The sequence below is a fragment of the Pteropus medius genome, unplaced genomic scaffold, assembly GCF_902729225.1.
Source record: "Pteropus medius unplaced genomic scaffold, Ma_sr-lr_union100, whole genome shotgun sequence".
Lineage (NCBI taxonomy): Eukaryota > Metazoa > Chordata > Mammalia > Chiroptera > Pteropodidae > Pteropus > Pteropus medius.
This window is the reverse complement of record NW_024354502.1, coordinates 3,019,003-3,046,893: the sequence shown is the minus strand read 5'-3', so window position 1 is coordinate 3,046,893 and position 27,891 is coordinate 3,019,003. Positions and strand designations below refer to the sequence as shown.

General features: G+C 39.3%; 2 protein-coding genes across 5 annotated transcripts in view; one reads left to right on the top strand and one right to left on the bottom strand.

The window, feature by feature from the left end:
• The window catches only part of WASHC5 (WASH complex subunit 5), a 58,135-nt gene extending 41,502 nt beyond the window's left edge, over positions 1–16,633 (bottom strand). For both annotated transcript variants that reach the window (XM_039853613.1, XM_039853612.1), the window contains exons 1-9: positions 16,447–16,633; positions 11,962–12,271; positions 11,296–11,441; positions 10,518–10,602; positions 9,536–9,636; positions 7,303–7,495; positions 4,920–5,072; positions 3,216–3,329; positions 1,623–1,794 (exon numbers count right to left, since the gene is read on the bottom strand). In XM_039853613.1, the coding sequence (XP_039709547.1) occupies positions 1,623–1,794; positions 3,216–3,329; positions 4,920–5,072; positions 7,303–7,495; positions 9,536–9,636; positions 10,518–10,602; positions 11,296–11,441; positions 11,962–12,147 (1,150 nt within the window). In that variant the 5' untranslated portion in view covers positions 12,148–12,271; positions 16,447–16,633. The remainder of the gene's footprint in view (positions 1–1,622; positions 1,795–3,215; positions 3,330–4,919; positions 5,073–7,302; positions 7,496–9,535; positions 9,637–10,517; positions 10,603–11,295; positions 11,442–11,961; positions 12,272–16,446) is intronic.
• A 15-nt stretch (positions 16,634–16,648) lies between these two features.
• NSMCE2 (NSE2 SUMO ligase component of SMC5/6 complex) overlaps positions 16,649–27,891 on the top strand; it is a 202,651-nt gene continuing 191,408 nt past the window's right edge. For all 3 annotated transcript variants that reach the window (XM_039853616.1, XM_039853615.1, XM_039853614.1), the window contains exons 1-2: positions 16,649–16,799; positions 22,489–22,659. In XM_039853616.1, the coding sequence (XP_039709550.1) occupies positions 22,503–22,659 (157 nt within the window). In that variant the 5' untranslated portion in view covers positions 16,649–16,799; positions 22,489–22,502. The remainder of the gene's footprint in view (positions 16,800–22,488; positions 22,660–27,891) is intronic.

Here is a 27,891-nt window from a genome sequence, read left to right as displayed (position 1 = left end):
TTTTCTAGAGACACAGCAACATATGAAATAACAAGGCGGTGTTGGAAGTGGAACCTGTCTCAGGGTAGGTTCTCAAGGAAAGTTTGTTGAGTGAAAAACAAAAAGCAGAGGGCTTTATATGTCTGCTAAATGAAACAACTCTTAGGTGAGGGACATCCGGCCGTGAACTCATTAATTAATGTTATCAAGCATTTACTAAGTACAGCAGGTCCTCGAATATCATGGTTTCGTTATAACGTTGATGAGATGCTGTAGGAACTTAACTCTTGTTTATTATCGATTAGCCTGTGGCAAAATTAGTTTTCTTATACCTCTTTTCACTTATAGTCACAGAATCTATTGACAATGTTAAGTGAGAACTTACTGTATAAGGAATTGTGTCAGCTTTGAACAAGCTCGGGTGGTAGTCCAACCTACTTATTTTTCTACCATTATACCGGGGGTTTTAAAGTCACAGGTTCCTGGACACAGTGAGAGTATTTCCTGACCTTGACAGCCAACAAGGTCTTTAAGAGGACCATGGCCCAGAAAAGGTTAAGACCTAATCTACCTTAATTAAGCACTCTGATCTAGCCAGTTTGTCAACTCAGTGGGCCCATTTTTCTGCACTTTCAAATTCATACCTTTTCTATCACGTTGCCAGTATGTAATCTCTTCGGCTTTTTACTTCAAAATCCTATCAAGGGCCAGTCAGCTCCTGCCTCTTGTGTGGCGCCTTCCCTGACCACCTCTGCCCCTCCACCCTACGCAATGTTTCTCTCTCGCTCTGGACTCAAATCTCACCAACTGTCTGTTTGACATACCTGGCTTTAGTTACTGGCTCAGACCTTGTGTTAGTCTCCTGTTGCTGGTATGACAAATTACCACAAACTTAGTGACTTAATATGACACAGATTTATTCTCTGACAGTCCCAGAGATAAGAAGTCTGAAATGGGTCTTGCTGGGCTAACATCAAGGCATCAGCAGGGCTGTGCTCCCTCTGGAAGCTCCAAGGGAAAACTCATGTACTCCTCTTTTTCAGCATCTATAGGCTGCCTGAATTCTTTGGCTGGTGGTCCTTTCTGTCATCAAAGCCAGCAGTGGCGTGTTCAGTCTTTTTCATGATGCCATTTCTCCAGTTCTGACTCTGGTGCTTCCTTCCTGATTTAAGGACCCTTGTGATTACACCGGGCGCATATAGGTAATCGCCCTACTTCAAGGTCAACTGCTTAGCTGCACTGATTCTATCTGCAATTTTAATCCCTCTTTGCCACATAATAAAACATGGCTACCAGTTCCAGAGATTAAGCCATGAACATCTTTGGGAGGGTGGACTGGGGAGGCTTTACTCTGCCTCCCACAGATCTGTAGTTATCCCTTTTCATATGGTCAGTCTGACCACTGACAAGCTCCTCGAACATGAGAGATACATTTCCTCAGATTCCCTAGCACCTAACAGTACTTGACAAAGGGGCTGTTCAGGCAGGCAGTTGACATGCCCAAGCAGACACAAAAATTACTAATTTAGAAAAGCAACTTGATTCTTCTCCAAGGGCTAAAGTACTTTGCATCCTGAAGCAGATTTTAGTTCTGAAAGCCTTTGTGTGGAGTGATACAGATGGCCACACCTTTCATGTGTTACCTGAGTCGGCTGTATGCAGCATTAGCCATCGGATGGCGACATTGCAGTCTCTCAGGCAGTTCAGAAGCTTTGGAATGTTGTCCAGAACCATCTCCTCCCTTAAATAACCTTCTTTCAGAAATTGCTGCACTTGAGTGTGCACTCTTTCACTGACAGTAGCGTATCTGCTTGCCTTTGAGAATAAAAACTTGAATTACATTTAAAAAAGAATTATCTTGAATCACATTCGAATAAATCCCTAGACAGATAACATTTCTATATGAGATGAATAACATATGAACTACAGTCAATAAGGCTCAAAGGAAAGTGGTTTATTGGACATATCTCTCAGAGAGTATTGGAGTTAGAATTTAGAGACAAAAATCTAGATCCGGCTGTGACTAAATACTGTTTGACTTTGGGTTTAACCTTCGTGCATTGGTTTCTTCAGATGTAAACTGGGGACCGGAATCAGGCGGTTCCTACATTCTTTCTATTTTTAACTTGGGTAGAAAAGAAACATATAGGCAGAAGCTAGACTGTCTATTCTTTCTGTCATAGCAACGGAGGCAGGGCAGAGCAGAAACGCTCAAAAGATGAGGCGTCTACAGACATGTGAAAGCTTAACAAAAAACGCACCTCAGTGTATCAAAATTGAATTTTCAAATCGGCTCTTTAGAAATGTGGTCATTCTGCTTTACCTAAAAGCATGAGTTAAATATTAAGTATCATTAACTCAGTCAGGTTAGTTTAAAACTACCACTAGATGCTTCATCAAGAGACGCTGAAGAACTTACAATGTCACAAACGAAAAAAATGCAGTTTTGGAAAGGAATTTTAGTAATGAAAAATAAATGATCTCGTGCCGGTAAGTATGGAAGCACCGCTTTCCCTAATATATATCTCTAGGAGACATTCCAAAATTGAAATTATTTTGTGCATTATTTATGGAATTCAATTTATTTGAATAAAACATGCTGAAGTTCTTTAAATCAATATTATTCTATCCACACTGGAAACTCAAAAACTCAGACAGCCAGGCTGAGGAAGATAACTGTTCAGAAATGTCAAGTATACTCCCCAATAAAAAGATTTTATTTTTATTTTTTATTTCTGTTTATTCAGGTATTCCCTTCTCTCTTTTCTTATCAAAGAGCCACAATGTAGCCATTTAAACTTTAAGAAGATGAATGTCTTTAGTCTTGTTATTCATCAGTGAGAGGGCATATTGCCTACATTCAGTTACCATCTTCGATGCTAGTCCTACTGATGAAAACATTAGAATTATAGCTACGGGCGAAAATAGCTGTCTGTAAGGACACAGTCTTTAAAAAGAGTAAATGAAGTCAGTGGGTCCATATGTCACACTTATTCATCTTAGGTTGTCGAATCTTTCTTAGGACCCAAGTCTCACATTTATATCCCACATAAATTAAAAATCTATAATTATCTATTTTATTCTGATGTGCAAAATTCATCCTTCATTAATCACTGCATTCCTGTTTTTGTGGACATTTTCCAAATGCCTTGGGAAATCTACTTAGCTCATTTCATGCCTATTAAAGCAGAAAGGCAGTTGTCTGTGAGAATCTTCCCAGATTAGCCAGAACCTACCTGTTCTCTGACATTTGAAAGGTCCAGGGTATTGTTTAAAGCCGTTTTTGCAGCTTTGTAAGGTTCCCAAGCATCTGCTAGATTAACGGTGATCCCCATGTAAATGCTAATTACCTGAAAAGGAAGACATTCACTCATTATTTGCTAAATACTCACTTCAAGGCAGGGGGCTGGGAAAATACAAAGTTAGAGAAGACACTACCCAGTCCTTTAAGTTTAAATGTCATTCCAATGAAAACCCAAAATTTTCCAGATATATAGGTAAGGGTCCTTTTTCATGAGCCCTTTGGAACAAGAGTGACAATATTGCGCTTCATAGAAAAATTATTAAAACAAGATTTTCTTTTCAAACTGCTTATGTGTTAAATTCTAGATGAAACATGAAAGTGTTAAGAGAAGCAGACTTTGACTACAGAATATTCTCAAACATTTTCATCTCAGCCTTTACACTCTTAAAAGTTACTAAGGACCCCAAAGAACTTTTTCCCCAATGTTTATAGTATTACACATTAAAACTGAGAAATTTTAAAAATATTAACACATTTAAAATAACAACAATAAACCTATTACATGCTAACATAAAGTTTTTATAAAGCAAATCAAATTAAAGTTTACCCAAAATAATCTGTGAAAAAGAGTGGCATTGTTTTACATTTATTTTTAAAAATATCTTATACAATCCCTCTTTATCTCTCTCAATGTTTTTCTTTAAATTCTCTTGGTGCAATACCAATATTTACTCACTAGCTTTTTATTGGTTGGAATTTGCTCAGCATATTATTTTTTTATTCCTTTATTTTCAGTGTGCCAGGGTGCTTTTTTAGGAATGTATCTTGTAAGTGTTATGTTACTAGAGTCTGACCTTCCTTAAATACTAAAAGTGTTTCTGCGTATAGCATATGGTGAACATTTCTTTATTAAGCTTAGGCCAACGAAGCCAGACTATCGGAGTTTTCCTCTTGGTCGCTCAACTCCTTGCTCATGAGAATGATCATTTGTGGACAGGAAGCATCATCTCTTACTTGTAGTCTGTCCTCACCAGTAAAGCAACTCATTCAGCCTCTCATCACACACAGATGGTTTATGATTCAATAGCTGGTAAGAAATAAAATAAAATCTGCTACCTGAGAACATGATCTAATTCACTATACTTTGTTAAAACCTCTGTGTGCAAAGAATGCATTTCATATACATTAACTATGTTGTCAGTTTTATTCCTTTAAGAATTAATATTTTTAACTGAAATATTTTAAAAGTTACAAGCACATCCCTGCAGTAATGTAAACCTTTCATAGCCCCATCAATGTTAGCTTAAAGATAACACTTATTATAAACTAGAAATTCCTATTCATAACATGACAAATTAGATGAATTCTGCTAGCTTTGATACATAAAATAAAAAAGAATAAAGAAAGGCTTTAGTTGTAATCTCTCAGTAGCTAAAGCAAGATACATTTTAATACATGGTTTTACCTTGAGAGTATCCATTCAAGAAAAAAAATAGGTTCTTCAGAAAATTTTACTGGCTGATTTATTCCTTCATGTTACGATGTATAAAATCCTCCATACACTTAATTTTCCCTAAATGATTTTATGTCTATTTACAACATTATGATCTCTGGGTTACAGGCCAAAAGAATGGACAAACCAGTTCTCTCACAAGCTTATTGCTATAGAGAAAAAAAGACTAATAGCAATACTTGCCCAATTGTCTGGAAAGTACTTGTCCACTATCTCTCTCATTTTTGCTTGATGGGTATGAAGAATGGAAGGTTCAAAGTAGAGAATGACATACAGCATGGCAGCCTGATCTGCCAGGGCCGTACTGCGATGCTCTGGCAAAGGATATGCTGAGACCTGCAACACAGAGACGAGACCCAGAAGTGGTAACAATCGCACTTACATTTGCCAAAGAAATGATCTAGTTCTAGGACAGATCAGTCTCTAGAAGTCCGTCTCCTTGGAGGACACTGGAAGCAATTCTCAGGTTGTGGCATTGCTAACTAGGGCTTTCCTTCATATCCTTAACCGCAAGATTATTCCCTTCCTCCTATCCCTTGACTCCACTGCAATTGTGTCTTTTCCATACATGTATATGGATGTTTCAACCCCAGGTCTCCCACTAGCTCATCATGTCTGTGTCTTCCCCATCACAGACAATCTCTTAGAACTGACAGAGTCCATACTCACTGTTGCTCTTTTCTCGCTTCCTGTTTATTCTTCAACTCACTGAAATCTGACCTCCACCATCACTTTAAAGGAATTTCCTAAGGTCATGCATAATCTCACAACCACCCGATTCAATGGCCTCTTTTTAGCCCTCTCACTTAAATTCTCTCAGGAAGGAGACACTCTCTTCCTCTGGTTTCCCAGACACTGCTCTTCTTCCCAACGTGCTTGGCTGGGCATTTTCCTTCTGCCAGCCTTTCAAATGCTGCTGTGTTCAGGACTCTATCGCCTCATGCAAAAAAAATCTTGGGCTGCATGTAGTACTTATCACCTTGAGGACCAAAAGCAGAAGTGGAGGAAGTTGTTACCAAGAGAGATGGAGCATTGTCACATGGAATCTGTAAGCAGAGATGTGGCAGGTCTCTAGAAGGGCCTGGAGCTACAAACCAGAAAGCCTTCTGTTTCTCCCATTGATGTGTTTGCCCAATTTTTCTCTCTCTCCAGACTATTCTCCATAACATGGCAGATGAGGCTGGCTCAAACTCCAAATTTTGCATGTTTTGGGTAAACCTGTGTCCGGAAACTGTTTCTAAGGCCCAATTCCAAATTACCTGGAGACAGGGAATCTGGTCCATTGTGGGTCAAGTGACTGCCCTGGTCCAATCAGCCAGGAGAGGGGAGGTGCAGGGCAGAGTGGGATGGACACACAGTACCACCACAGCTTAAGCCTTGTGTTAATGATAGTTACGGGGCAATGAGAAAATTGAAACATATTGCCTTGAGATGTGGACAAAATGGACCGCATAAGAGGCAGAAGGGGTAATGACAGGGACTGAAGAAATGGCATGGGCTCTGAAGTCATACAGACTGGGATTCAAATTATGGTTCTGCCACCTAGTTTTGTGACCTTGTGAAAGTTATTTAAGCTCTCTAAGCCTTATTTTTCTCAACAGCAATGTGAGGATGATGATGCCTACTTTGCAAGACTATTGTGAGGAATATAGAAAAATGAAAGAACTCTCCTGTGATTCTGGTTCATACTTAATTCTCAATAAATGGCAACAAATATATGGAAACCTGGTATGTGCAGGTAGCTCCTGATTCTGAGGTGTCTTAAAAAAATCTTTTATTTACACTTAACATATTCATACAGAAAACAGGTTACCCAAAGAACTGTACAGAGCAGGTGTGCTCTGTGATAAGTGATATCCAGTTACCATAGGTCTAACTCTTTACTCTTCTAATAAGAAAAAAAATATATAATACATAAAATTATGTTTTCTTCAGGAAAATGAAGTCTAACAGTAACGTTCCTTGGTACTCTTTTAAATAAGTGAATGATACACAAACTGGGGAGGAAAGTGAGATAACCTGAAAGTGCCACGGGATCATCATTGTCCTCTCATGCTGCCTTTTTTGCCTGGACTGCCCTGATGTCCCCTTTGTCAGCTGTTGCAATCCAACTGCCCGTTACACGCTCCACAGCACCGCGTGCTTCCCCTACGACATTACTCCTCTTGCTTTATGGTAATCGCTTTAGTTGTCTGTTTTCTTTCCTAAGCTACAAGCTCATCATGTGCGGGGACCATGGCCTGCCTTCGTCAGCGGTGGATCCCCAGAACCTAGCAAGCGGACAGGCATAGAACATACACTCCATAACTGTTTCTTAAATGAATGACTAAAAGAAAGCATATTCTTTCCAACTATAGTTCAAATCCCATTTCTTCCCTGAAATCACTAATTCTGCCCAAATAAATATATCTCTTTCCTCTACCATCCCATAGCACAGCTCAAAAGGTTTTACATAGTTTTTCATTGCTTTTACTCTTTTGAGGAAGAAGAAAGGGAAGGCGTTAACGGAGGAGGAAATGAAACCAATCTTTGGAACTACTCAGGTCTTCACAGACTTAGTCCCCACCTGGTTGTAAATGTCATCAGATCTTAGTCGGCCGATGACCATACTGATGAAGGATTCATTGATAGGCACTCTCTGGAAATAACTCTCAGGATAACTGGGTGGTCTTTTGGCTCCTGGTTGGCAGGAATAACCTGTACTTCGAAGCAGTTTACAAATATCATCCATATTTGAGTCAGCAGAAGATCGAGCGGCACTGAATCATGTTCACAATGGGAAATAAAGGGCCAAAAAGCCACACACGTTAGGAACTCAAAAGTCTAACAAAGCAGAAGAATTTCATTATAACTTGATTTTATATGGTTTTAGATCTGACCATGAGTCAATTTATATCTTTAAGATTCAAAATTATGTTTTCGAAAAGGCTGTTATAATACAGCAAGCTTATAAGATGGGTTCTTATATGTAAGTACAGTTCTATGGAAAGGTCCATGACCCCTTTTCCAAAGTCCCAGGGGCGGGACTTGTTTCAGAATATAGCATTTTTCAAATATAAGAAAGTAATATAGTACATAGATCATATACAATATAATAATCTAGTAGGGTTTCAGTTGGCAGTCCATGATCAACACACGTTAATATTTCTAAAGATTTATAAATATTTACACAAGTAAGATAAATGAACACTATCTACAGCCTCATATCTGATCTGATCAGATTTTGACTCCATGATTTCAGGTTAATCAGGTTTTGCTGTCTAAGGAGTTACTTGCATGTATGTGTATGTATATATTTTTTCAGAGCTCTTGGGAATTCATAATTGTGCATAAAGCATGTGAACCTGCACCAACGTTTCATAAATTAAAAAATAATCTTAAAAATTTATGTCAGTTTAAGGTGGCATATATATATATACTAACTGGTTTTTCTCGGCAAGGTGCACTTTCTGTAAAGATTTAATCAAAACGTGTGATTTTCAGGGTGGACTGGAGAAGTAATCCCTCAAAGAGACTCAAAGAATCTTAGACTTGAAGATGACCTTCTATTGGATGTAAGATCTCCTTTACCACAACTCCAACTTGCGATTTTTCAGTGTCATTTCAATACTGGGTCCTCCTATTCTAATGAATTAGCTACTGTATCCAAAGGGAGAAAGCCAGATTGTCAAAGCTGGGTTTAAGAAACAAACTTTTTTCTTCTTCTGTACATTATTTATTTTGTTTGTCCAGGAACTTTCAGAAATAGAGATAAGGCCATTCAAAGTTCATTTTTAAAAACACGGATGTTAAAACAGCTCATGGCGGAATGGATGTGACTGAATTATGCATGCTGGTGGACACTCTCCTTCCAAACTGATAAAGATGAAAGGAAGCAAGATAGTGGAGTAACTGAAGAATTTACTGCTAAGGAGGCAGCAGTACCAGGTGTTGCTGAAAATATGTCTCCATACTGTTGACGATCTGCCTCCTTACTCTATTTATTTTGTCCTAATTTGTAAGCTAACATCTGAAAATGTTAATTCTAGTCTGCACATCTTTAGCTCAAATTCCTGACTCCTGCTTATTGACTGTTTCTTCCCCGAATCTTGACTGTCTCTGACATTGACCTTGCATCCCGATTTGACTCATAAACAAATTGAAACCTGTGTGCTAGGTACTGGAATAAGAGGTGGTTAAGGTGGTTCCTGTTTTTAAGACTCTATTTCTTGAAGTCACAGCTCTGTACAGATATATGTAACACATGACTGTGATTTGTGCTGTTGCTTGTTCTGGTTTTGTTTCACATATAGATATGGGTGAGAATTCACTTTCAACCTGACCCCTGAATGGTAACTTTTCAAAGTCATCGACCTGAAAATGAAAACAGAAAACTCATTCATTTCCTTATATCTGCCAAGGAGAAATATTTGAAAACTTGGAAAAAAAAAAATCCTCCAAAAAACCCCATTCATTAGACTTACAAAGTTTCCAAATTTATCTTAAGGTAAAGAAAATTCAGATTCCTTTTTTAAAAAACTGAGGTACCATCATGGACATAATAATCTATATATCTCTAATAATCGATAATATGTGGATTATTTTATACATTATATATAGATTACACGATATCTAACCTATTATGATGATGGTATAAAATATAGAGTAATTGCTATTTCTACATTATATTCAGAAGGGATAAGAATCTTTTGTATTCCAGGTCGTGTTGCTGCTGTTCACAATAAAGGTAGCATGGAAACCTACACTGCATTTCACCAAGAGCAGTGCTTTAGGAGTGTGCAGTCCCAGCCCAGAGATACCTGTATCGGTAGTAAGAAACCAGCATTCTCTCTCTGACTTCTCCTTCAATCTTTTGGTCAATGACCAGCAACATAACTCCATATAAGTACAGTGCTTCACACTATGAAGAGAAAAAGACAATGGCCAAACTCACGAGAGTATACATTCTCACAGAGTGAGGCTGATAATGGTCAAAAAGATCACTTTGCTCCCATTCGTCCTAAGAGCTTTAGCTTACAAAGAGGGTGCAGATTCCCCCCCGAAGGGCTCTCACTTTCTGTGTGGAATAGGCTTGGAAAAGTTTAGGCAAAATAAATTTTAACAAGAGGAAGGGGAATATAGTCAATGATATTGTGATAAGTTTGCACGGTGACAGATGATACTAGAATTAGCGAGTGATCACATTGTAAAGAGATAAAAATATCGAATCACTATATTTTACACCTGAAACTAATATAACCAATACAAGATTATATACAAACTATACTGAAATTAAAAAATTTATAAAAAAGGAAGAAAAATGTTCCCTAGACTGCTTGTCTTTCAGCTGAGGCTTTATAAAAATGACCTTTTAAAAATAAGTTAATTTTAACTCAGTTATTATTATAATAATCCAGTTATTATTTTTGATATTTTCTTGGGATACCAAAAAGGAATCCCAGTATTATAAATACCTAAGTCATTCACTTATTTAACAAACATTTCTTAACTGATCACTATGTACTAGGTACTAGGCTAGATGTCTGGGATGCACAAGATAAAGAAGATAGGAACCTCCACATCAACTCAGAACCTCCACATCATCTTAAGTCACCTGTAATTCTGTTCAAAGTCTACTATGTTCTAAATTCAGATACAGACCCGTCAGAAGATAATTATTAGTTTATTTTACTTCTCTTTAAAGAAGGGCACTGTGTATGTATTTGTGACTTACAGGGGGAAAAAGTGACTCTATGCTTAACATTCTTGAATTTCTATTTTCAAATGGTTACTATTACTTACTAGAAGTTGTTTTCCATCTTCATTGAGAAGCACACTTTCTAAGGTTTGCTGAATATAAACTCCTTCATTGAGATCATCTAGATATCTAGAAATGAAACCCCACAGCAAGTTATTCATTGACAATGAAAACTTTAAAAATATCTATGAAGAAGGAAAGTAAAGATTCCAAAAAGGTAAGTTAAGATACCAGGCATTCTGGCCTTCAAATAGTTCATGGTTCTTTATGATCTTAAGATAGAACTGTGAGCTGAAACTCATCATGATTAGGGCCACAGGTTGATATTTATGTCTACTCTAAATAAAAGACATATTCCCTAGTCCTGATTTATGAATCACAAATATCTTAGGAGAGATGGCATAAGACCATGGAATAGTTAAAAAGTTAATGAGTTAATGTATTCTTAATGGTTGGAAAGAGAATATTGTGTGGTTAGGAATAAGAAGGGAGGCTATGGTTACCAATGCTACAACAATATGTTCCTTTCTCCCTCCGCCAACTTCTCATATATAATATACTAGAATCTAATCAAAAACTACAGGACTGAAAGCCATATGACTTAGTATAAACCAAGATTATTATACTATTTCAGAAAAGCTAGAAATTATAATTAAACTTTAAACGCTTAAGATGACTAGAGCCACAGGAAGAAAGACAATTATGTGTGGTAGAAGTTATAAATTTTGTAGTAACTCAGAAAGATGTATATGTTCTAGTATGTCCCTTTTCCCTCTCCACTAATTTACTATCAGAATAAGCTGTTACTAAATTAATCAATACCTGTTTAAGTCTACAATATATTTATGCACACTTTGAAATGCTAAATAAAATCTGGTCACAATTTCTATGTTGTTTTCACGAAATTCTTCATCTAAATCCTGTAGTTCTGGCTTAGCTTCCAGTTTGCTTTCCCATAATTCTGGACCCTGAGAAGAAAAACACATTTATGTGAAACACCAAAAATAACATACTCATTGGTAACAATTTCTAAATAAGTCTTTTTAAAATGTGTCAAAAATTCAAAGCAGAACAACAGAAAGTAATGAAGATAAAAGAAGTCTTTTGAAAAAGTAATGAAGATAAAAGAAGTCTTTTTAAAATGTGTCAAAAATTCAAAGCAGAACAACAGAAAGTAATGAAGATAAAAGAAGCCTAGATATAAAATCCTCTTGTAAGAAATGAATTTGAATTGCAACCATGACTAGCATGCTTTTAAGTGTGGGGTACTCCAGATCAAAGTTATCTTTTAAATATAATTACACTGTGCTAGGACTTCCACATAATAACTTTATGTTATTTTTGAGTTAGTTAGCTAGCATTAAATTTGGTTTAAAAGCTTTCTTCTTTAACTCTTTCTCCATAATGACTTAACAGAGTCTGTGGTTCCCACAGAAAGCATGCTTTTATAGACAAAATAGTGGTAAAAATGCTATAGGGGAAGATTACCTTAAAGTAGCTGAAATCAAATATGATATCTCCATATTTCTGTTGATCAGCTCTGTCTTTTAATCTGAATACAGCAGGAATAAATTCAGAGAGTCTCAAAAGTTCAGCAATGATGGCATTGCCACAGGAAACGATCCTTAAGATTGCCTGGCCACAGAGGTTGTTCTCTGCTAGAAAGTCCAACATGATGTGGGTCGTCGACCACTCAGCGCCAGGCTGGTGGGAATGTTTAACTGGCTTCAGAGCTGAGGTCTGTGAATCATTTGATGAAACCAGGTCAGCTGACAGCTTGGCTGCTCCATTAAAATAACTGTATCAAAAAAAAAAAAAAGCATAAAAATTTCCATTTTTTAAAGGAAGTATGTGAAACGTATATAATATTTTTCTCCCAAACTCGCTAAAGAAAAAAAAGATGAGTTCTGATTTTGGGGGGTGGAGGAGGACATTTGTTCTCTACTCTTCATGTTTTCCATGCAGAGGGACTTTGCTAAATCAACACTCTTGGTATGTTTCTCAATCATTTATTCACTTCTCTCCATGAGGAAAGACACGATGCAGGTGATCTCTGAGCTCAGGAGAAGGAACCACTGAGCATGTATGGTTTAGATATGCTCTAAATTGGGCACTGGTTATTAAGTTTTCCTTACAGAAACTGTGTCACTTGTTTTATCTTGGGGAAAAGATAATTCTGTCCTACAATCCACTAGAACTAGGTGAGGGAACAACTTTTAAAAATATTTTTCTCCTATGTCAAGTATAGGAGGTCGTTGTTATCGAGGCTAATACATGCCTGAGAAAGGTTACACTGTGACTTGGAAGTGAGGACAAACATTTCATAATAAACTGTGGAAAAGATTGATTAGGAATGTATCTTGAAATGATGTAATTAAAACTGATGAAAGTGAGTTTTATACTTAATGAAATTTAAAGAAAAACAGCAACAGTAATGTAATAATGGACAAACCAAGAATGAATCAAAAGCTTATTTCATCATATTGTGATTTTGACAGTATCTTGTACTTCATAAGTCCTTTCATAGCATGATTTTTAAAAGGTAAGTTTTGCAAAAAAAAAATTTTTTTCAAGGCATCATTCATTTTCCCAAAGGCCTCTCCCAATTTTTTTTCAAATCATTATCTTTCGAAGGGTTAATCTGTGCCATCATTTTTGTTGCATTTCTCTCCTTTCGTTGTTAATTTAGCTAGGCCATCATTTGCCAACTTCATGGAAGCCTCAATTACTTTTCAACTTCATGAACAACCATGCCTTTCCCAACGTTTGCACTTGTACTTTGCATATTTACTTTCCCAGCTCCCTGAAGCTAGGTTAGACATGTGATTCAGTTCTGACCAATGAGATATTAGTGGAAGTCTATGGTAGGACTTCTAGAAAATATTTTTCCCTCCTGCTATAAGCAGAGAGGCATGTAAAGAAATTTCTCTTTCTGTGCTCTGGTTATTCTCCTTATTCTTGTCTTTGAAGCTACCTTGAGTCCATGAGGTGACAAGCCTAAGAGAAAAAACCAAGAATCTGTAGATTGTAGTGTGGAAGGACAGAAAGAATCTAAATTCTTGTTGATGTTACTGATTCACTATGCAACTGTGGTACTACTGACCCCTGTAATCCTTGTTGAATGAACTGTTTTCATGATATATATATACTGATAATGGGGTCCTGGATTATTTGCAGGTAAAAGCGTTTCTAATAATTCATTAATTCGACAAATATTTAAACAGTGCCTACTATGTGCCAAGCACTGTTTTAGGTCCTGAGGACAGTGCAGTGAACAACTGTTTCTGCTTTTACGAAGCCTACATACTACTGGGAGTAGGAAGGAGATAACAGAAAAATAGATTATATATCAGACTGTGATAATCACTGTGAAGAAAAAGCATGATAAAGGGGTGAAGCATGTTATTTTACATTCAGTGGTTTGTGAAAGCTCTCCTGATACGATGATACTTGAGCAGAGATCAGAAGAAAGTGAGGGAGCCAGCAGCAGGGTATCTGAGTGTGGTCAGCAGCCTCTAGGATGGTCCCCAATGACCTCCACACCTCCTTGTTCATGCCCTGTGCAGGTCCCTTCCCTTGAATGTGACTTACTGAGTCCCTTCTATAGAACAGAATATAGTAGACATAAAATGATCACTTTCAAGCTTAGATTGCAAAAAGACTACGACTTCTAGCTTCGACACCCTCTCTAGCTTGTTTGTTCTGGGAGAAGCAACTTGTCATGTGTGAGAGAGTCCTGTGGAGCCCATGCAAGAAGGGCCTAAGAGATCTGCCAAAAACCACTCCAGAGAGCTTGAAAATGGATCCCAACTCCAGCTGAGTTTTCAGGTAAACTCCTGTTGACAGGTTGATTGCAATCTGCTGATGTGGGAGAAAGGCATTCCAGGCAGAGGTTATAAGTATGTGCAAAGGGCCTGGGGCAGGAATGCGCTAGAAGAATTTAAGGAATAGCAAATTAACTGAGGTGCCTACTGCAGAGTGAGTAAGGGCAGAGATCAGAGGAGGTAGATGGGTTTGGGTCAGACAGTGGCTGAGAAGCCACTACAGTTGTCTAGAACTCTCTCTCATACCATAACACACAGTAAGACATAAATTATTAACAAGTCCTTTCAGTTTTCCCTGTGATGCTTGCTTGTTAAGTCACATTGATCTCTAACAGGCTGAATTTCACATAATTTCATCCCCCTGCCTTTTTTTGCACTGATATAGTCTGGCTTGGAAAATGAAAGACAAAAAGGGTTAAAATCATGGACAATGGGCAATAAGTCACCTCCTGAGGTCCTCTGAAGGCCACCGAACTAACCCAGGTCTCAGCAGCATTAAACTCTAGACTCAACTGAGAGGAGAACAAGCTACGATTAACAAGTTTAACCACTCCCAGCTTTTGAATACTGAGATAGGACAATGGGGCCATAGAGAAAACAGCTTAAATCAAAACATTACCTGCCTTCTTTTCCCACAAAAGAAGGACAGAAACACTCAGCCCCTGCACGCAGAAGGTGAGGTTTGCTTAGACCTGGGATAATGACATAAGTCAAGATTTTTATGGGTGGTCATCTCTTATTTTAATGCTTAAATCCTTACCAAAGAGTTACATTGTAGGTAACTTTCAACATATTATCTAGAGTATTTGATAAATACGCCATTACTGGCTGAAAAATTGGTCCTAAAGAATAGCATCTAAGACCATTATTAAAGATGCCTAATAATGTCGCAGCAATCTCAGAAGTTAAGTGGCTTTATAGGAGGTGCTAAGACTAAGTTACTTAAAAAAATCACTCTAGAATAAGGTTCTCTTGGTGCTAGTTATGAAGAAAATTCCAATATAGGCTGTATTGCTATTTGGCATGAATAAAACCAGAGATCTCACTCAATTTCCTAATTGTCTTGTACAAGGCACCCAGAAATTACACAGTTGTAATTTTATCTTCAAGAATTTGATATGAAAGTGTGTTTTTCAGTTTGGAAAGTAATCTTGGACCAAAAAAACCCTACATGCTTTCAAGAACGAAGCATGGCATCATCCTGCCAATTAACCAAAGAGTACAGAACTGAATTTTGAAGGAATTAAATTGTCCTGGGACAAAACACTGTTTACCGTACTCAGAGGACAAAAGAAGACAGCTCTATTTTTATCCTTTCATAAAACCTCTCAGTACCATAGAGAAGGAAGTACTGATCTCCGCCAATCCCTTATCAGGAAAAAATATAATGGTTGTTGATCGAGATAAAAGTGACCGACATCTCTCTTCCAGAAAAATTCTGAAATGAGTCTGATCACTCCAGTGTGATTCATGAATACTGGAAAAAACACAATGAAGATGGGAAGGTGTTCTTTGTTGCAAGCAGAGGCAGCAACCCCACCCTTCCCCGCTCCGTTCATCACCTATGTTGGAGGGTGCTCACTGCACTAGGAATCAGGAGACCAGATTCCGTTATGGGCTCTCTTGGGTTTTGCTTTTGTTTTTTACTGACAGATCACATAAGCATCAGGCCCCTCGGAACGTTTTTTCCTAAATGCAAAGGGCTTTGGCACCAGCATGACACAAGGGAGGGAATTAAGATGCAGAGAGGGTCAATGACTTGTCCAAACTCACAGCCCATGACTGAGCTAGGATTCAAACCTAGGTCCATCAGAACGTGAAAGCGCTCACTAATCATTCTGCTTTCTTGAGAGTAAATGAAGGAATAACGACGTCCACACAGCACTGCTCCCGTAAACTTGGGAGGATCAGATGTGGGCCAAGCAGCTGAACATCACTTCCTAAAAAGCCAAAGTGGCGTGGAAATTTCCATCTAAGTGGAGATTTCGAGCCTGGACTGCAGCTCCTGCCCCGGCAAGCCCCTCAGTCCTCCAAGCAAGGTTCTCCCATCCAGACCCCGACCCCACGCCACAGATATCCCCTCAGCCAGCGCGGCCCAGCCCCGGGACGTGAAAAAAGGGACGGGGAGCCGCACTCCGCCCCGACTTACCTGTCACCCAAGCGGCGCCAGGGTGCACGGCGCGGGGCCGATATCTGCACGTGGAGTCGACCCTGGGGGGATCCTCACCCCCGCCTGTCCGCCGGGGTACTCCCCCTTCTACCCCCAGCCAGAGCTCCTCAGCCTGCCAGACCGCTGCTTCCGCTCCCGGCTCCCCTGACAGTCACATGACCAAAGGGGCGGAGAGCGGGGCGGAGCGTCATGTGACCACTCTCTGGCGCTGGCTGATGACGTATGAGCCCGCGCTCACGGTTTCAGCATCAGGGAAAGGGAGTTAAGGAGGAGTTGGGGTCCGGTTGTAGGAAGTCAGGGTGCAGCCAGACGGAGCTGGGTCGAGCAACCAGGTAAAGCAGAAGCGGGGGATGGCGATGCAGAGGGCGGCGGGAGGCGTCGCCTACCTCTCTGGCGCTCCGCGGGTCTCCGGAGCTGGGGTCTGCCGACCTGGGTTATGGTCCTGGTTCTTTTCACGCCACAGCAGTGAGGCCTGGACAGTTTACCTCCCTCTCCGAGACCGCATCTCTCCTTTCTTCAGTCCTAAGTGTGTGGGGGAAAGATCGCGCATCCTTGATCCAAATAAATCTAGTTTGAGCTGCCTTTAAAAGCAGGGCCTTGGGCAGGTCGTTTAAATAAACTCTCTGGACCTCAGGTTCCATTTCTATCATGTAAATGGTTGGGAGAATTAGAGATATTGAGAATGAAGCGTCAGCGCACCAGTTTATGGCACACTTAGGGGACCTAGAAATGGTGATTGCTGTTTTAACTATCTCCAAATCTTTATTGATCGCCTGTTTTGTGTGAGGAGCTGTTTTATCTGCTGTAGAACATGTCAGAGTGTTAGTTTAAGTTGCTCTCAGAGTGAAGGAGTGGCTGGCATGTGAGCAAATAGTTGCGGTGAGATTTATTGAGTTTTATAATAGAAATGTGTTTGTACGGGAGGGGCAGAAGGGATAGTGGTAACGTGAGGGAACAACCAATTGCTTGTATGGGTAAGAGAGAAGGCTTCAAAAAGAAAGCTGTATCCTTGCATCTTGAAAAAGGAGACACAACTCTGGCTAAACTTGTACAAGGCCCCATGGATTTAAAGGAAGTCAGAACATTGTTTATAAAATATTTGCTCTGTGTCCACCACTGTGCTGTTTTTAAAGATGAGAAGCGGGAACATGAGAGAAGTATTTTTACATTAGCTAATAATTGGTCCTGCTTACAGAGAATCTTATAGACATGCTAGGGTCTGAATGTGTGAATCTTCCCCCCCCCCACCTCATGTTGAAATGCTAATGCCAGTGACATTAGTAGGTGGGGCATTTGGGAGGTGCTTAGGTGAGGAGGGTGGAGCCCTCATGAATGGGGTTAGTGCCTTTATCAAAGAGGCTTCAGAGAGTTCCCCTGCCCCTTCTACCTTGACAAAGAGCTGGAAGATGTTGGCTATAAGCCAGGAAGCAGGCCTTCCTTAGAACTTGAGCATACTGGTGTCTTGGTCTTGGACTTCTCAGCCTCCAGAGAACTATGAGAAATACATTTCTGTTTTTAAGCTACCCAGTCCATGGTATTTTGCTACAGCAGCCCAAATGGCGTAAGACAAGGCCTGTTAGGGGAGGCAAAATAACATGCTAGGAACAAACTCAGGAAATGGGTAACCTTGTTTTAAACTCTCTTGGAGACCATAGGTACAGGCAACAAAAAGATCATTGTTACTTGGGAAAGTCTTTAAGAGGAGGTTAATTTAAACTAGCTGCACTATTAATATTTGGGGCCAGATAATTCTTTGTTTTGGGGGCTGTCCTGTGACTTATACACTTAGCTGTACTTTGCAGGAGGAATAGGGAAAAGTGTGTTTACTCCATCTTTCTGCTCCATCCATTAGGAAAAGTGTGTTGACTCCATCTTTCTGCTCCATCCATTCTCTTTGCTTACCAACCTGAATCTTTTCTCTTGAAATACTCCAGAATTACAGAAGGAAGTTTCCTCTGGCTCTCTGCAAAGTGTAAAGTTTCATTGGAGTAATGTGAATTTTGCATTCACTTAGTAAGGATAGCTACTATGTGGTAGACACTTTCCATTTATCCTGGATTATATTAATCCTTACATACATTGTGTCTTAGTTCTAGCTTAACAACAGAAAATCGTTTCTCACAGATTTTGGAAACAGGGTGCTGGCACGGTTGGATACTGATGAGGGCTCTCTTTCTGGCTTGCCTCCTTCCCCCTACTTGCTTTGTCCTTGCATGGTGCGGCGGCAGGGGGGTGGCAGGGTGGGGGAAGTTGGGAGAGGGAGAGAGAGAAGGAGAGAGAGAGAGAGGATGCACCCTAGTGTCTTTCTTTTCTAAGAAAGATACTCATCCCATCATGAGGGCTTCACCCTCCTGACTTCATCTAAACCTAATTATCTCCCAAAGGCCTCATCTCCAAATACCATCACACTGAGTGTTAGGGCCTCAACATATGAATTTTGGGGAGACACAATTATCACAGCATTCTCCATACTTGTTTGATCCTAGGAATCATGTGGGAGCTTCATAAAAGTGTCCACTAGAGACTCAGATGCAGTAGGTCTGAGATAATATCCATAATCTATTTTTAGTATTTCCACTGATTCTTAAAGTCAGACAAGTTTGAGAAAATGACAAAATGTAATTTTTCCTTAATTATGCTGTGAGATAGATATGATTATCTATTTTTTACACGGAAGCAAACTGCATGTAGAGAAGTTAAGCACCTAACCAGGGCCATGCGGTTTTAATTGGCATGAACAGGATGGAATTTCCAGACATCTGACAGTTTTCCTCCAAACAGTGATCAATATATATATATATGTAGGAGCCTAGGATCATATATATATTATATATATATATATAGATTACATGTATATGTATACACACACATATATATGTAATCTATATATATATGTAATCTATATATGTATTGATTCTCTTTAGTACATAGCTTCTAATGTAACCACTTGCCTGTTTCAAGCTACCAAATGGCAGAGTGTGGAGAAAGCATGTGGTTTTTATGGACTGAGCCTGGAATTGGCTCATATTTCATTGTCTTGAATTCAATCATGCGGTCAAACCTCACTGCAAGGAAGGTTGCAAAATTGTGGTCAAGCTCTATTACCAGGTTGAAGAGGGAATGGATTTGGTAGACACTGAGTTGGGATCTGCCCCAAGTGTCCTTTCCTTAGCTTACCCTGAGGAATAGTCTAAGCAGTCCTGGGATGCTTACTTAGTTGCATTTATTGTAAGATATTATTGAGGATATCTTTCAGTATGGTTCTTAGTATCTCATATGTGGCAACCCATGCTGCCTTGGTTGTCATGGACAGCCTCATTTTTTCTGAGTTCCTGGTGTGCTTTTTTCTTTATGGAGAAAGAATTCTGTAACTTGTTTTGTCAAGATGCTTATAGTGAAATCTGTATGACAAATGCGATACTATGTAGAATCCTAAAGAATCCTAAAGCCTGCATGATTGTATTCTAATTTTCTCATGTAGTTGGTTTCTCCTTTAATCTGTTTTTTGATTCTGATTTTTATGAATTTATATTTTTCCATCTTATTGGATATGTTTGTCTTTATATTGTGTAAGCTGTCTCAACTTATTTGTTGTAACAAAGTGAGATTGTAAATAAACATTCTTTTACTAAAATGTAAATGTTCAAAAATCATCGTTTATTCAGTCATATTTTCTCTCTATTGGTGTACAATTTTAACACCACAGAAAGTCCCGGAAAATAACATAACAAGAACCCTTGTTCCACCATTCAGATTTTAACATCTATAACATTTTGCTCTATTTGGATTAGGTCTTGATTTTTAACATAAATTTTTAAAAACGGATAAAGCTAAAAGTCTTATTTGACCGCCCCAGACCCAACTGGATTATTTATTCTGCACTTAAGATCCGGTCAACCGATTGTCATTGGTGCCAATTCACTGCCAATAGGAATCCCCAATTTGGAGTGCAGTGAAGGAAACTTTATTAGTGCAAACAGCTCAGTTGTGATGCTGCATGTCTTTGAGACCAGCATAGCTGTGGAACAACTCAATAGCGTTAACAGCTCAATTATGAAACAGCGCGGCTGTGAGGTCGTCTCGGGGTAAGCCGTTCTGGGATAAGGCCGCTTTCCAATTAGATGGGCTCTTCTCTGCTCCACCTCCTCTGCTCTGGTGAGATGTCTTTGGTGTTTCATCTCCAGCCAGGGAAAGGCAGCCTTCAGTCTAAGATGGAAAGGGAAAGTGTGCTGTCTGAGCCAGAGGGGAGCTGACATATAGAGAAGTCCCTGTCCATGGTCCCTGAATGGCCTATATTCATGCAAGTGAGGACTCCAAATCCTCACGGTTTGATTGGTCCAAAAAGCACTGTTCTAATTGGTCTTAAAGGAGCCTCTCTGATTAGACAGTGAAATGCTAATGTGGATATAGCTGCACGGCTCTGGTTGGACAGGGAAAGTCTTAGTTAGTCCTATTGCCTGAAACACAGTTCCAGGAACTCCTTTATAAGGGCTGACTCAGATGGCAGGAATGCAATGCAGGCAGGCCATTCAGTGTAGGAGGCAGACAGCTTAGTGCAGGCTTCTCCCTGAAGCCTGGTTTGCATGAGAGGACCCATTTAGAAATGGCTGCTAGCCTCTGTTTTAAACAAATTTGAACCTAGCCATGAGGAGCTCTTGGTAGCTATCATCTTTCTCAAGGTTTTCAACCCTCTACACTATGCTCCAAAATGTACTAAATATTTGTCAATGATTTGAATTGACTTGAGTTGTGTTGTGGATTTTTGTCTGTAGTAGACTAACACCTCAAAAGAGAAATCAGCACCTTAGGCATTTTCTTTGTGCCGTTCCCTTTGTATATACCCTGTGTCTTTTTTACTGTGTCTTTTTTTAAGGATTACCATAGTAAGGCACTCAGTACCTGTTTGTTGAAAGAATGAACCTAATTAAAAGGACCAATAATTAAGAAACTACTGTGGTCAGATGTGAGATAAGGTGGTGGCAATGAAGAGGATAGAAATACTGTCGATAACAGTTCTCCAGGAAAGAAAGGAAGGGCAGGAAGGCAGATCCTGTTACCAATTAATAGTATACTGTGTGCTAGACCACACTGTGATATTCCTTCCCATTGTAAAGATGGTAAACCTTGGGTTCAGAGAGATTTAAGCAAGCTTCCCTGGTCACTCAGTAGTAAAGTAGCAGAGCCTGGATTCGCGCTATGTCTCTCTATGATTCTGTGCTAATACTTTTTTTTTTTTTCCTGCTACCATTACAGCCTCCCATCCGCCTAAGCCTGTGTGAATTTTTTTCTCTTCTTTTTTAGTTGGAATCCCTGGATCGAATTTCAGGTGGTTTCTGAAATAAGCAAAGATGTGTTTTTGTAGGCATCTTTACATAAGTGGTCCAAAGCTTAAAGAGTTGTTGGTTAAAGATATAGATTAGGGAATGTTCAATACGAAAGTAATAACTGAATCTGTTACAGTAGATGAGTTATCAAAAGATAAAAGTTTATAGGGAAATTCTCTTTTTACTGAAACAGAATGTGTAATCTCACCAAATATGTAAATCTGTTAGAACCCAGAGGAATGGTCAAGAATATATATTTTTTAGTTTTCAGAATTCAATATGCATATATGTCAGGTAAGTTAAAATTTACAGGTTTCCAAACTAATTTATTTTTTCAGTTTTTAGAAAAATACATCAGATGAGCAGTCTACTTTTCCTAACCTATTTATGTTTTAAGTTTTTAAGAACTGTGCTCTTCTTCAGTTCTTCAGAGAATCAAGGAATCTTTTGAAAGAGAATATTCTCCTTCCTTTAAAAAGTGGAAACAGTTACCTTCCCCATATATTGAGTGCATCTGTGTTTGGTGGCCCAGATGATGGCGCAGTGCTCTGGTATTCTCTCAAAGGATTTGGAGCGTTCATAATAGTGTGGCACTTGTGGGATATTGGATATGTTCATGTGGATGTTTACAGCAGTTTTATTTTGTTATGTGGTTATTCTGACTCATAATTTTGTTTCATTGTGTTTGAAAACTTAGGTAATAATTTCAAGATGCCAGGACGTTCCAGTTCAAATTCAGGTTCAACTGGTTTTATATCCTTCAGCAGTGTAGAATCTGCTCTTTCCTCCTTAAAAAACTTCCAATCCTGCATCAGCTCTGGAATGGACACAGCTTCCAGTGTTGCTTTGGATCTTGTGGAGACTCAGAGTAAGTAATAATTAAAACTCAGAGTAAGTAATTTTGTGTCTACTTTGAGGTAACCTGTGTGGGGGATTACTGTAGGGACACAAGATACTGCTCACCTTGTATGTATTTTTGAGATAGCCATTTAATCTCTCTGGGCATCTGTTTTCTCATCTTGTTCTACACAGTACATAGCAATGTACTGAAGATGAAATGAAATTGACTCATTCACGTGTATTCAAACAGTTATGTGCTACTAGAAACCCATACTAGAAATTTACAGGCTAAAACATGAGGATTCCTGACCTCAGGGAGCATACAATTGAAAGTATGTGGCATTTGTGAATTGTACAATATACATTTGTTAAAGTTCTTTTCTAGTAGTTTAACTATATTTTGTTCATGCTTGATTACCGTATAGACAGACTAGGGTTATACTATGGGTACTGCCAAAGGAAAGCCTCTATAAAGAGAGACAAATTCAGGTTTGATGAAAATTTTTTGATCAGAACGTCTAGAAAGGTGTTATTTGCTTTCTTTGGATTAGAGTTTTTGTTTTGGTTTGTTTTGTTTTGGAGACGGGAGCAACGTGATCTTTTTGATATCATTGGTTTTCAGCAATGTGATCATGATGTACCTTGGTGTAATTTTATTCTGTCTGGTGTTCCTTGAGCTTTATAGATTTGTGGGCTTACAGTTTTGGTCAAATTTAGAAAATTTTCTGCTACTATTTCTTCAAATACTTTTTTTGTTTCTTCTTCCTACTTCTCCTTCTGGGACTCCAATTACATGTTTGTTAGACTGCTCGATTATGTCCCATAAGTCACTGAGGATCAGTTGATTTTTTTTCTTGCTTTTCTCTCTCTGGTTTCAGTTTGAGTAGTTTCTATAACTATGTCTTCAAGTTCATTAGACTTATCTTCTGCAGTTTCTAATCTGATATTAAGTCTATTCAGTGAATTTTAATGTCAGGTATTGGATTTTTCAGCTTTAGAAAGCATAAAAAGAACCTAAATGGGATCTTATTTCTATCTTCCATTTCTCTATTATGTTCATGTTTTCTTATATGTTCTTGAGTGTATAGAGTTACAATAGCCCTTTTAACGTCCTCATCTGCTAATTCTGTTATCTCTGTCGGTTCCTGCTTCTTAACATGGACACTGTGTATTATGTTATTAAGTATTTGGATTTTGCTGTCTTCCTTTAAAGAGTTTTGACATTTGCCTTGGCAAGCAGCTAAGTAATTTGTGGATTGGGTTGATCTTTTCCAGGCTTTTTGTTAAACTTTGTTACAGTGGGTCTAGTGTAGCTTTACTTTAGGGCTAATTTAACCTCGTTAGAAAGCTTGGCCCTTCCGGAGTCTCAGGTGATTGCCCCGTGGGTTCTGTGAGAGAGCTCTGCTCTGCTGGATTTGGAACCTGAATGTCTTCCAGTCCTGTGTGAATTCTGGAAATTGTTCACCTTGCAGCTCCCAGCAATGTTCCTTAACAGCAGGCCCAAGGGGATCCTTGAGCAGAGTCTGAGAGCGCTTTCTCTGTGTAGCTCCTTCCTAGTGCTCTGTCTTGCAAACCCCTGCTGCCTCAGCCTCCCTGAACTCCAGTCTGTCCCCTCAGTCCTCGAGACTTCTGTGCTCTGCTTCTTCCTCCTCCTGGGCGCAGGGAGGAGGGCGCTCACAGGACTTCTCTCACTTGTTTCCCTTCTCGCAGGTCTCGTAGTTCTGCTCTGCCTGTTCCGCTGTCTGAAAGCAGTTTTCATATATTTTATCCAGCCTTCTAGTCACTCATGGTAGGAGGGCCAGTCCCATACAGTTATTCATTCATGGCTGGCAGCAGAAGTGACTCATCATCTTTGGCGGGTGGCCTCTAAAGTCCTTAACCCAGCCCGGCCTGATTTGTAGTCTGCTTTTGGATATTTGGCTTTGGTGAGTAGCCCTGGATAAAATTCATAATAAAATCGTAAATCGTAAGAGACAAAAGAAGGAAGAGCTGGAACATAAACCTTCTGGAGGATCGCATCTCTTTATTTTCAGGATTTGTTTTGAAGACGTTTGATGTTTTTGCTATAAAGTTCCCTTTAAAAAAATAAGTATATTTTGGTACAAAATACAACATACCGTATATAATTTAAAAAGAAGTGTAAGCTTTCTCTTTGGAAAGGTTCTAAAGTAGAGGTCGGCAAAGTTTTTCTATAAGGGATCTTATAGCAGATATTTTCAGCTTTGTGGGCTACGTGTTCTCGATTGCAGATGCTCTGTTGCAGCTCTTACAATTAATTATACAAAAAGTTTTGACTCTGTGGACGTCCCGTGAGGTTCTTGGGGACCACACCCTGGGAACCACTGGTTATGAAAATGAATTGGAGTGCTCGTGAACAGGAGGCAGATGACTTGAGAAATTCCCTACAGAGAGAATGCTTCTAATGACCCCCACTGGAGTCATTCAGCAGCAGTAAGGAGAGCAGTTTGAACGTGAAACCAGACTGAGGTGTTGTCTAAGAACCCATGCAGAAAAACACCTGGTATTTAAGGAAATATGAGGGTAACTCAGCCTGTTAATAATAGATGAAAGACTTGTAGGAGACAGAGCCAATATCTTTCAATTGCAAGGACTTAGAATCAACCTGACATGGGCTCCAGCCCCAGTTCTATCCTTAGGTAACTTCTCTGAACTTCTAATTCCTTACCTGTGAAATAGGGGTAAAAATGCCCACTTCATAAGGTCATTGGGATTAAATAAGATCATATATGCAGACTGCTCTTAGCATAGTGTTCATTTAATAGCTATCATAAATGATAGCCCAGCAATTAGTAAATTTAAGGGGCAGAGCTTAGTGGAAGGGCCTGCGATGTGAAGAGGGGATCAAAGACAGATGAGTTTGGAAGTCTGTTTAAATCTTTAGGTTTGAGATGAGCTAAGTCACTAATTCATCAAACATGTTACCAAAACTACAAAGATTAATAAAGGTTTTTTCAAGTTGTTTACAGTCTACCTGGGAAGTAAGACATATACATGTTATTCTATCATTAAGCGAACACTGAGGCCTAAAAGGTGCCTGGGAGTTAGGTCTTTATTATTGAAGGGTTTAAAGTAGAGGAGGAACATGGTAAGATGCACATTTAGAAAGATAACTCTCATGGCAATCCTGAAGATGCTGTGGAGGGCGGAGATACCTCAAGTGGACAATGAGATTATTTCAGTAGCTCAGGTGAAAAGGAAAATAAATTCAACTAAGACAGTATATTATAGTTGGTTTGTATGCTTTGTATCTTACACCCACATTGTCATATAGGCAGGGTAGTGTAATGTAGGGGAGCAGGGCTTTGCATACTCAGTGCCTAGGTTCTTATCCCAGCTCCATCACTATTTTTCTGTAACCTCTGTCTTAGAGTTCTCATTTGTGAAAGACATTATTGTGGGGATTAAATGAGACGATACTTATAAATTACACAGCAGTACTTGACACTTAATAAGTACTTCATAAGTGCTTAGAAAATGTTAGCTATTATTGTCGTCATTTGATTTGCATTTGAGTTGACTATTGGACGGCAGTGAACATATTGGGAGAAATTAAAGTGCAGAAGAACATGAGGGGAAGTTCATGAATTATCTTCAAAACAGAAATAGTCCCTTTTCCTCTTAGCATTGTAAGGTTAGAGGCACTTTTTTGTAGGCCTTTTGGGCTGCCAAACTTTATCATTAAGTAGAAGGAATGAGCTTTGTCAAAATAATTGGTTGTGATCGCTCAGGTGATCACTCAGCTTTTCTCACTTCGCACTGCAGTTCTCTTGTCACTATATTATTAAATTATTGGTAAAGAGGATTCTTGCTCTCAAGAACTTGAGGGGTGGCGATGTATTCTGTTCTGTTTCCCGTTGGTTGCATGTTCCTGTACCGGGTGATTGTTCCTATACTCAGCTTCCTAGTGCTGAAATGAGCACGTTTACCCGTGTTTTGTTACTGGTGTGTGATGTCTGGGCAGTTAGACTCCACTGCCACCATGTCTCGTAGATTTTCTTTAAATTTGTTGATATTCTAGTAATAGCTTCTTTATTTGACCTGATTGGGAAGTGAAATTTGTTACATCAGGAGACTTTAGATAATTGAAACTTATTTTTCAGACTTTAAACTTTATTACGTACTTTTCTGTTTTCTTAAATAGAATGTATTGATCTAATTTACTAAAATTGTTGTTATTAACGTCATCCTTAGCAAATTAATTTTTGTTAGCCCTTTAAGTTTAGTTAAATGAAATCGAGGAATGGCCCTTCCCTAAAATGTTACCGTACCTCAGAGCTGTGTCCTTCCTCTTTGCGTCTCTGCCAGGGTGCGTCGGTCTTTGGAGTTCAGAGCTTCACTTAGTGCTCAGCAATGTATATGCAAGAGGATTGAAAGTTTTTATCTGGTTCCTGCTAAATATCTGTGAGCAACATTTGGAAGAAAAAGATACATTTTAAATAGCTCAAGAGTCCAGTAGACAAGAAAACCTTGTTGGAGGCTTCTTGATTTTTCTCTGTATGTTGCTTTTCTTTCTATGACATGGTGGAGCCACAGGGCAGAAAGACTTTAGTTATCATGGTCAGGCAGGTCATTGGGTGTTTGCTGAACCGTGCGCAAGGTATGGCGATGATGGTGATGGTCGTAATGATAAAGATAACCGTAGCTGACTTTGTTACACATTCCCGTGTGTGTGGGCGCTGTGCCTCTTTATGCGTGAGATCTCGTTCGGTCCTAACAGTGGTCCTGTGAACAGGGGCTGTTACTCCGCCGTCTATGTGAGCAAACCAAGGCCTAGAGGAGTTAACGCTCCTGGGGTCACAGAGTCAGTAAGCGCAGCAGGTGAGATCTGAGCACACGTGGTCTTACGCCATAGGTTCTGCCCATCACTCTTACACTTTATTGAAAATTGATTGTGTCCATCTAATGGCATTCGCAGCAGTCAGGTAATATGGAAATAATATTTAGCAATATTTAGCCCAGAACATTTTATTTTGTTGAGGGTAACAGTATCTGATTTTTCTCCTCCCTTCCCCTCCCCTCTCCTTTCCTTTGCTCACTAACAAAATAAGGTTGCATTGTCTTTTTTGAAACGTTAGCTTTTGTTTCTTTTGCTAGTGAAGTTGGACAACTTCCCTTGGACGGTCTCGCACTCTGCAGGCAGAGATTGCCCTCCCTTGGGTTCAGCCTCTTCTGTTTGTAAAGGCAGAGATGAATCTGGTCATGGAGGGAAGAAGTTAGGACCTTTGGGAGCCATCGTACC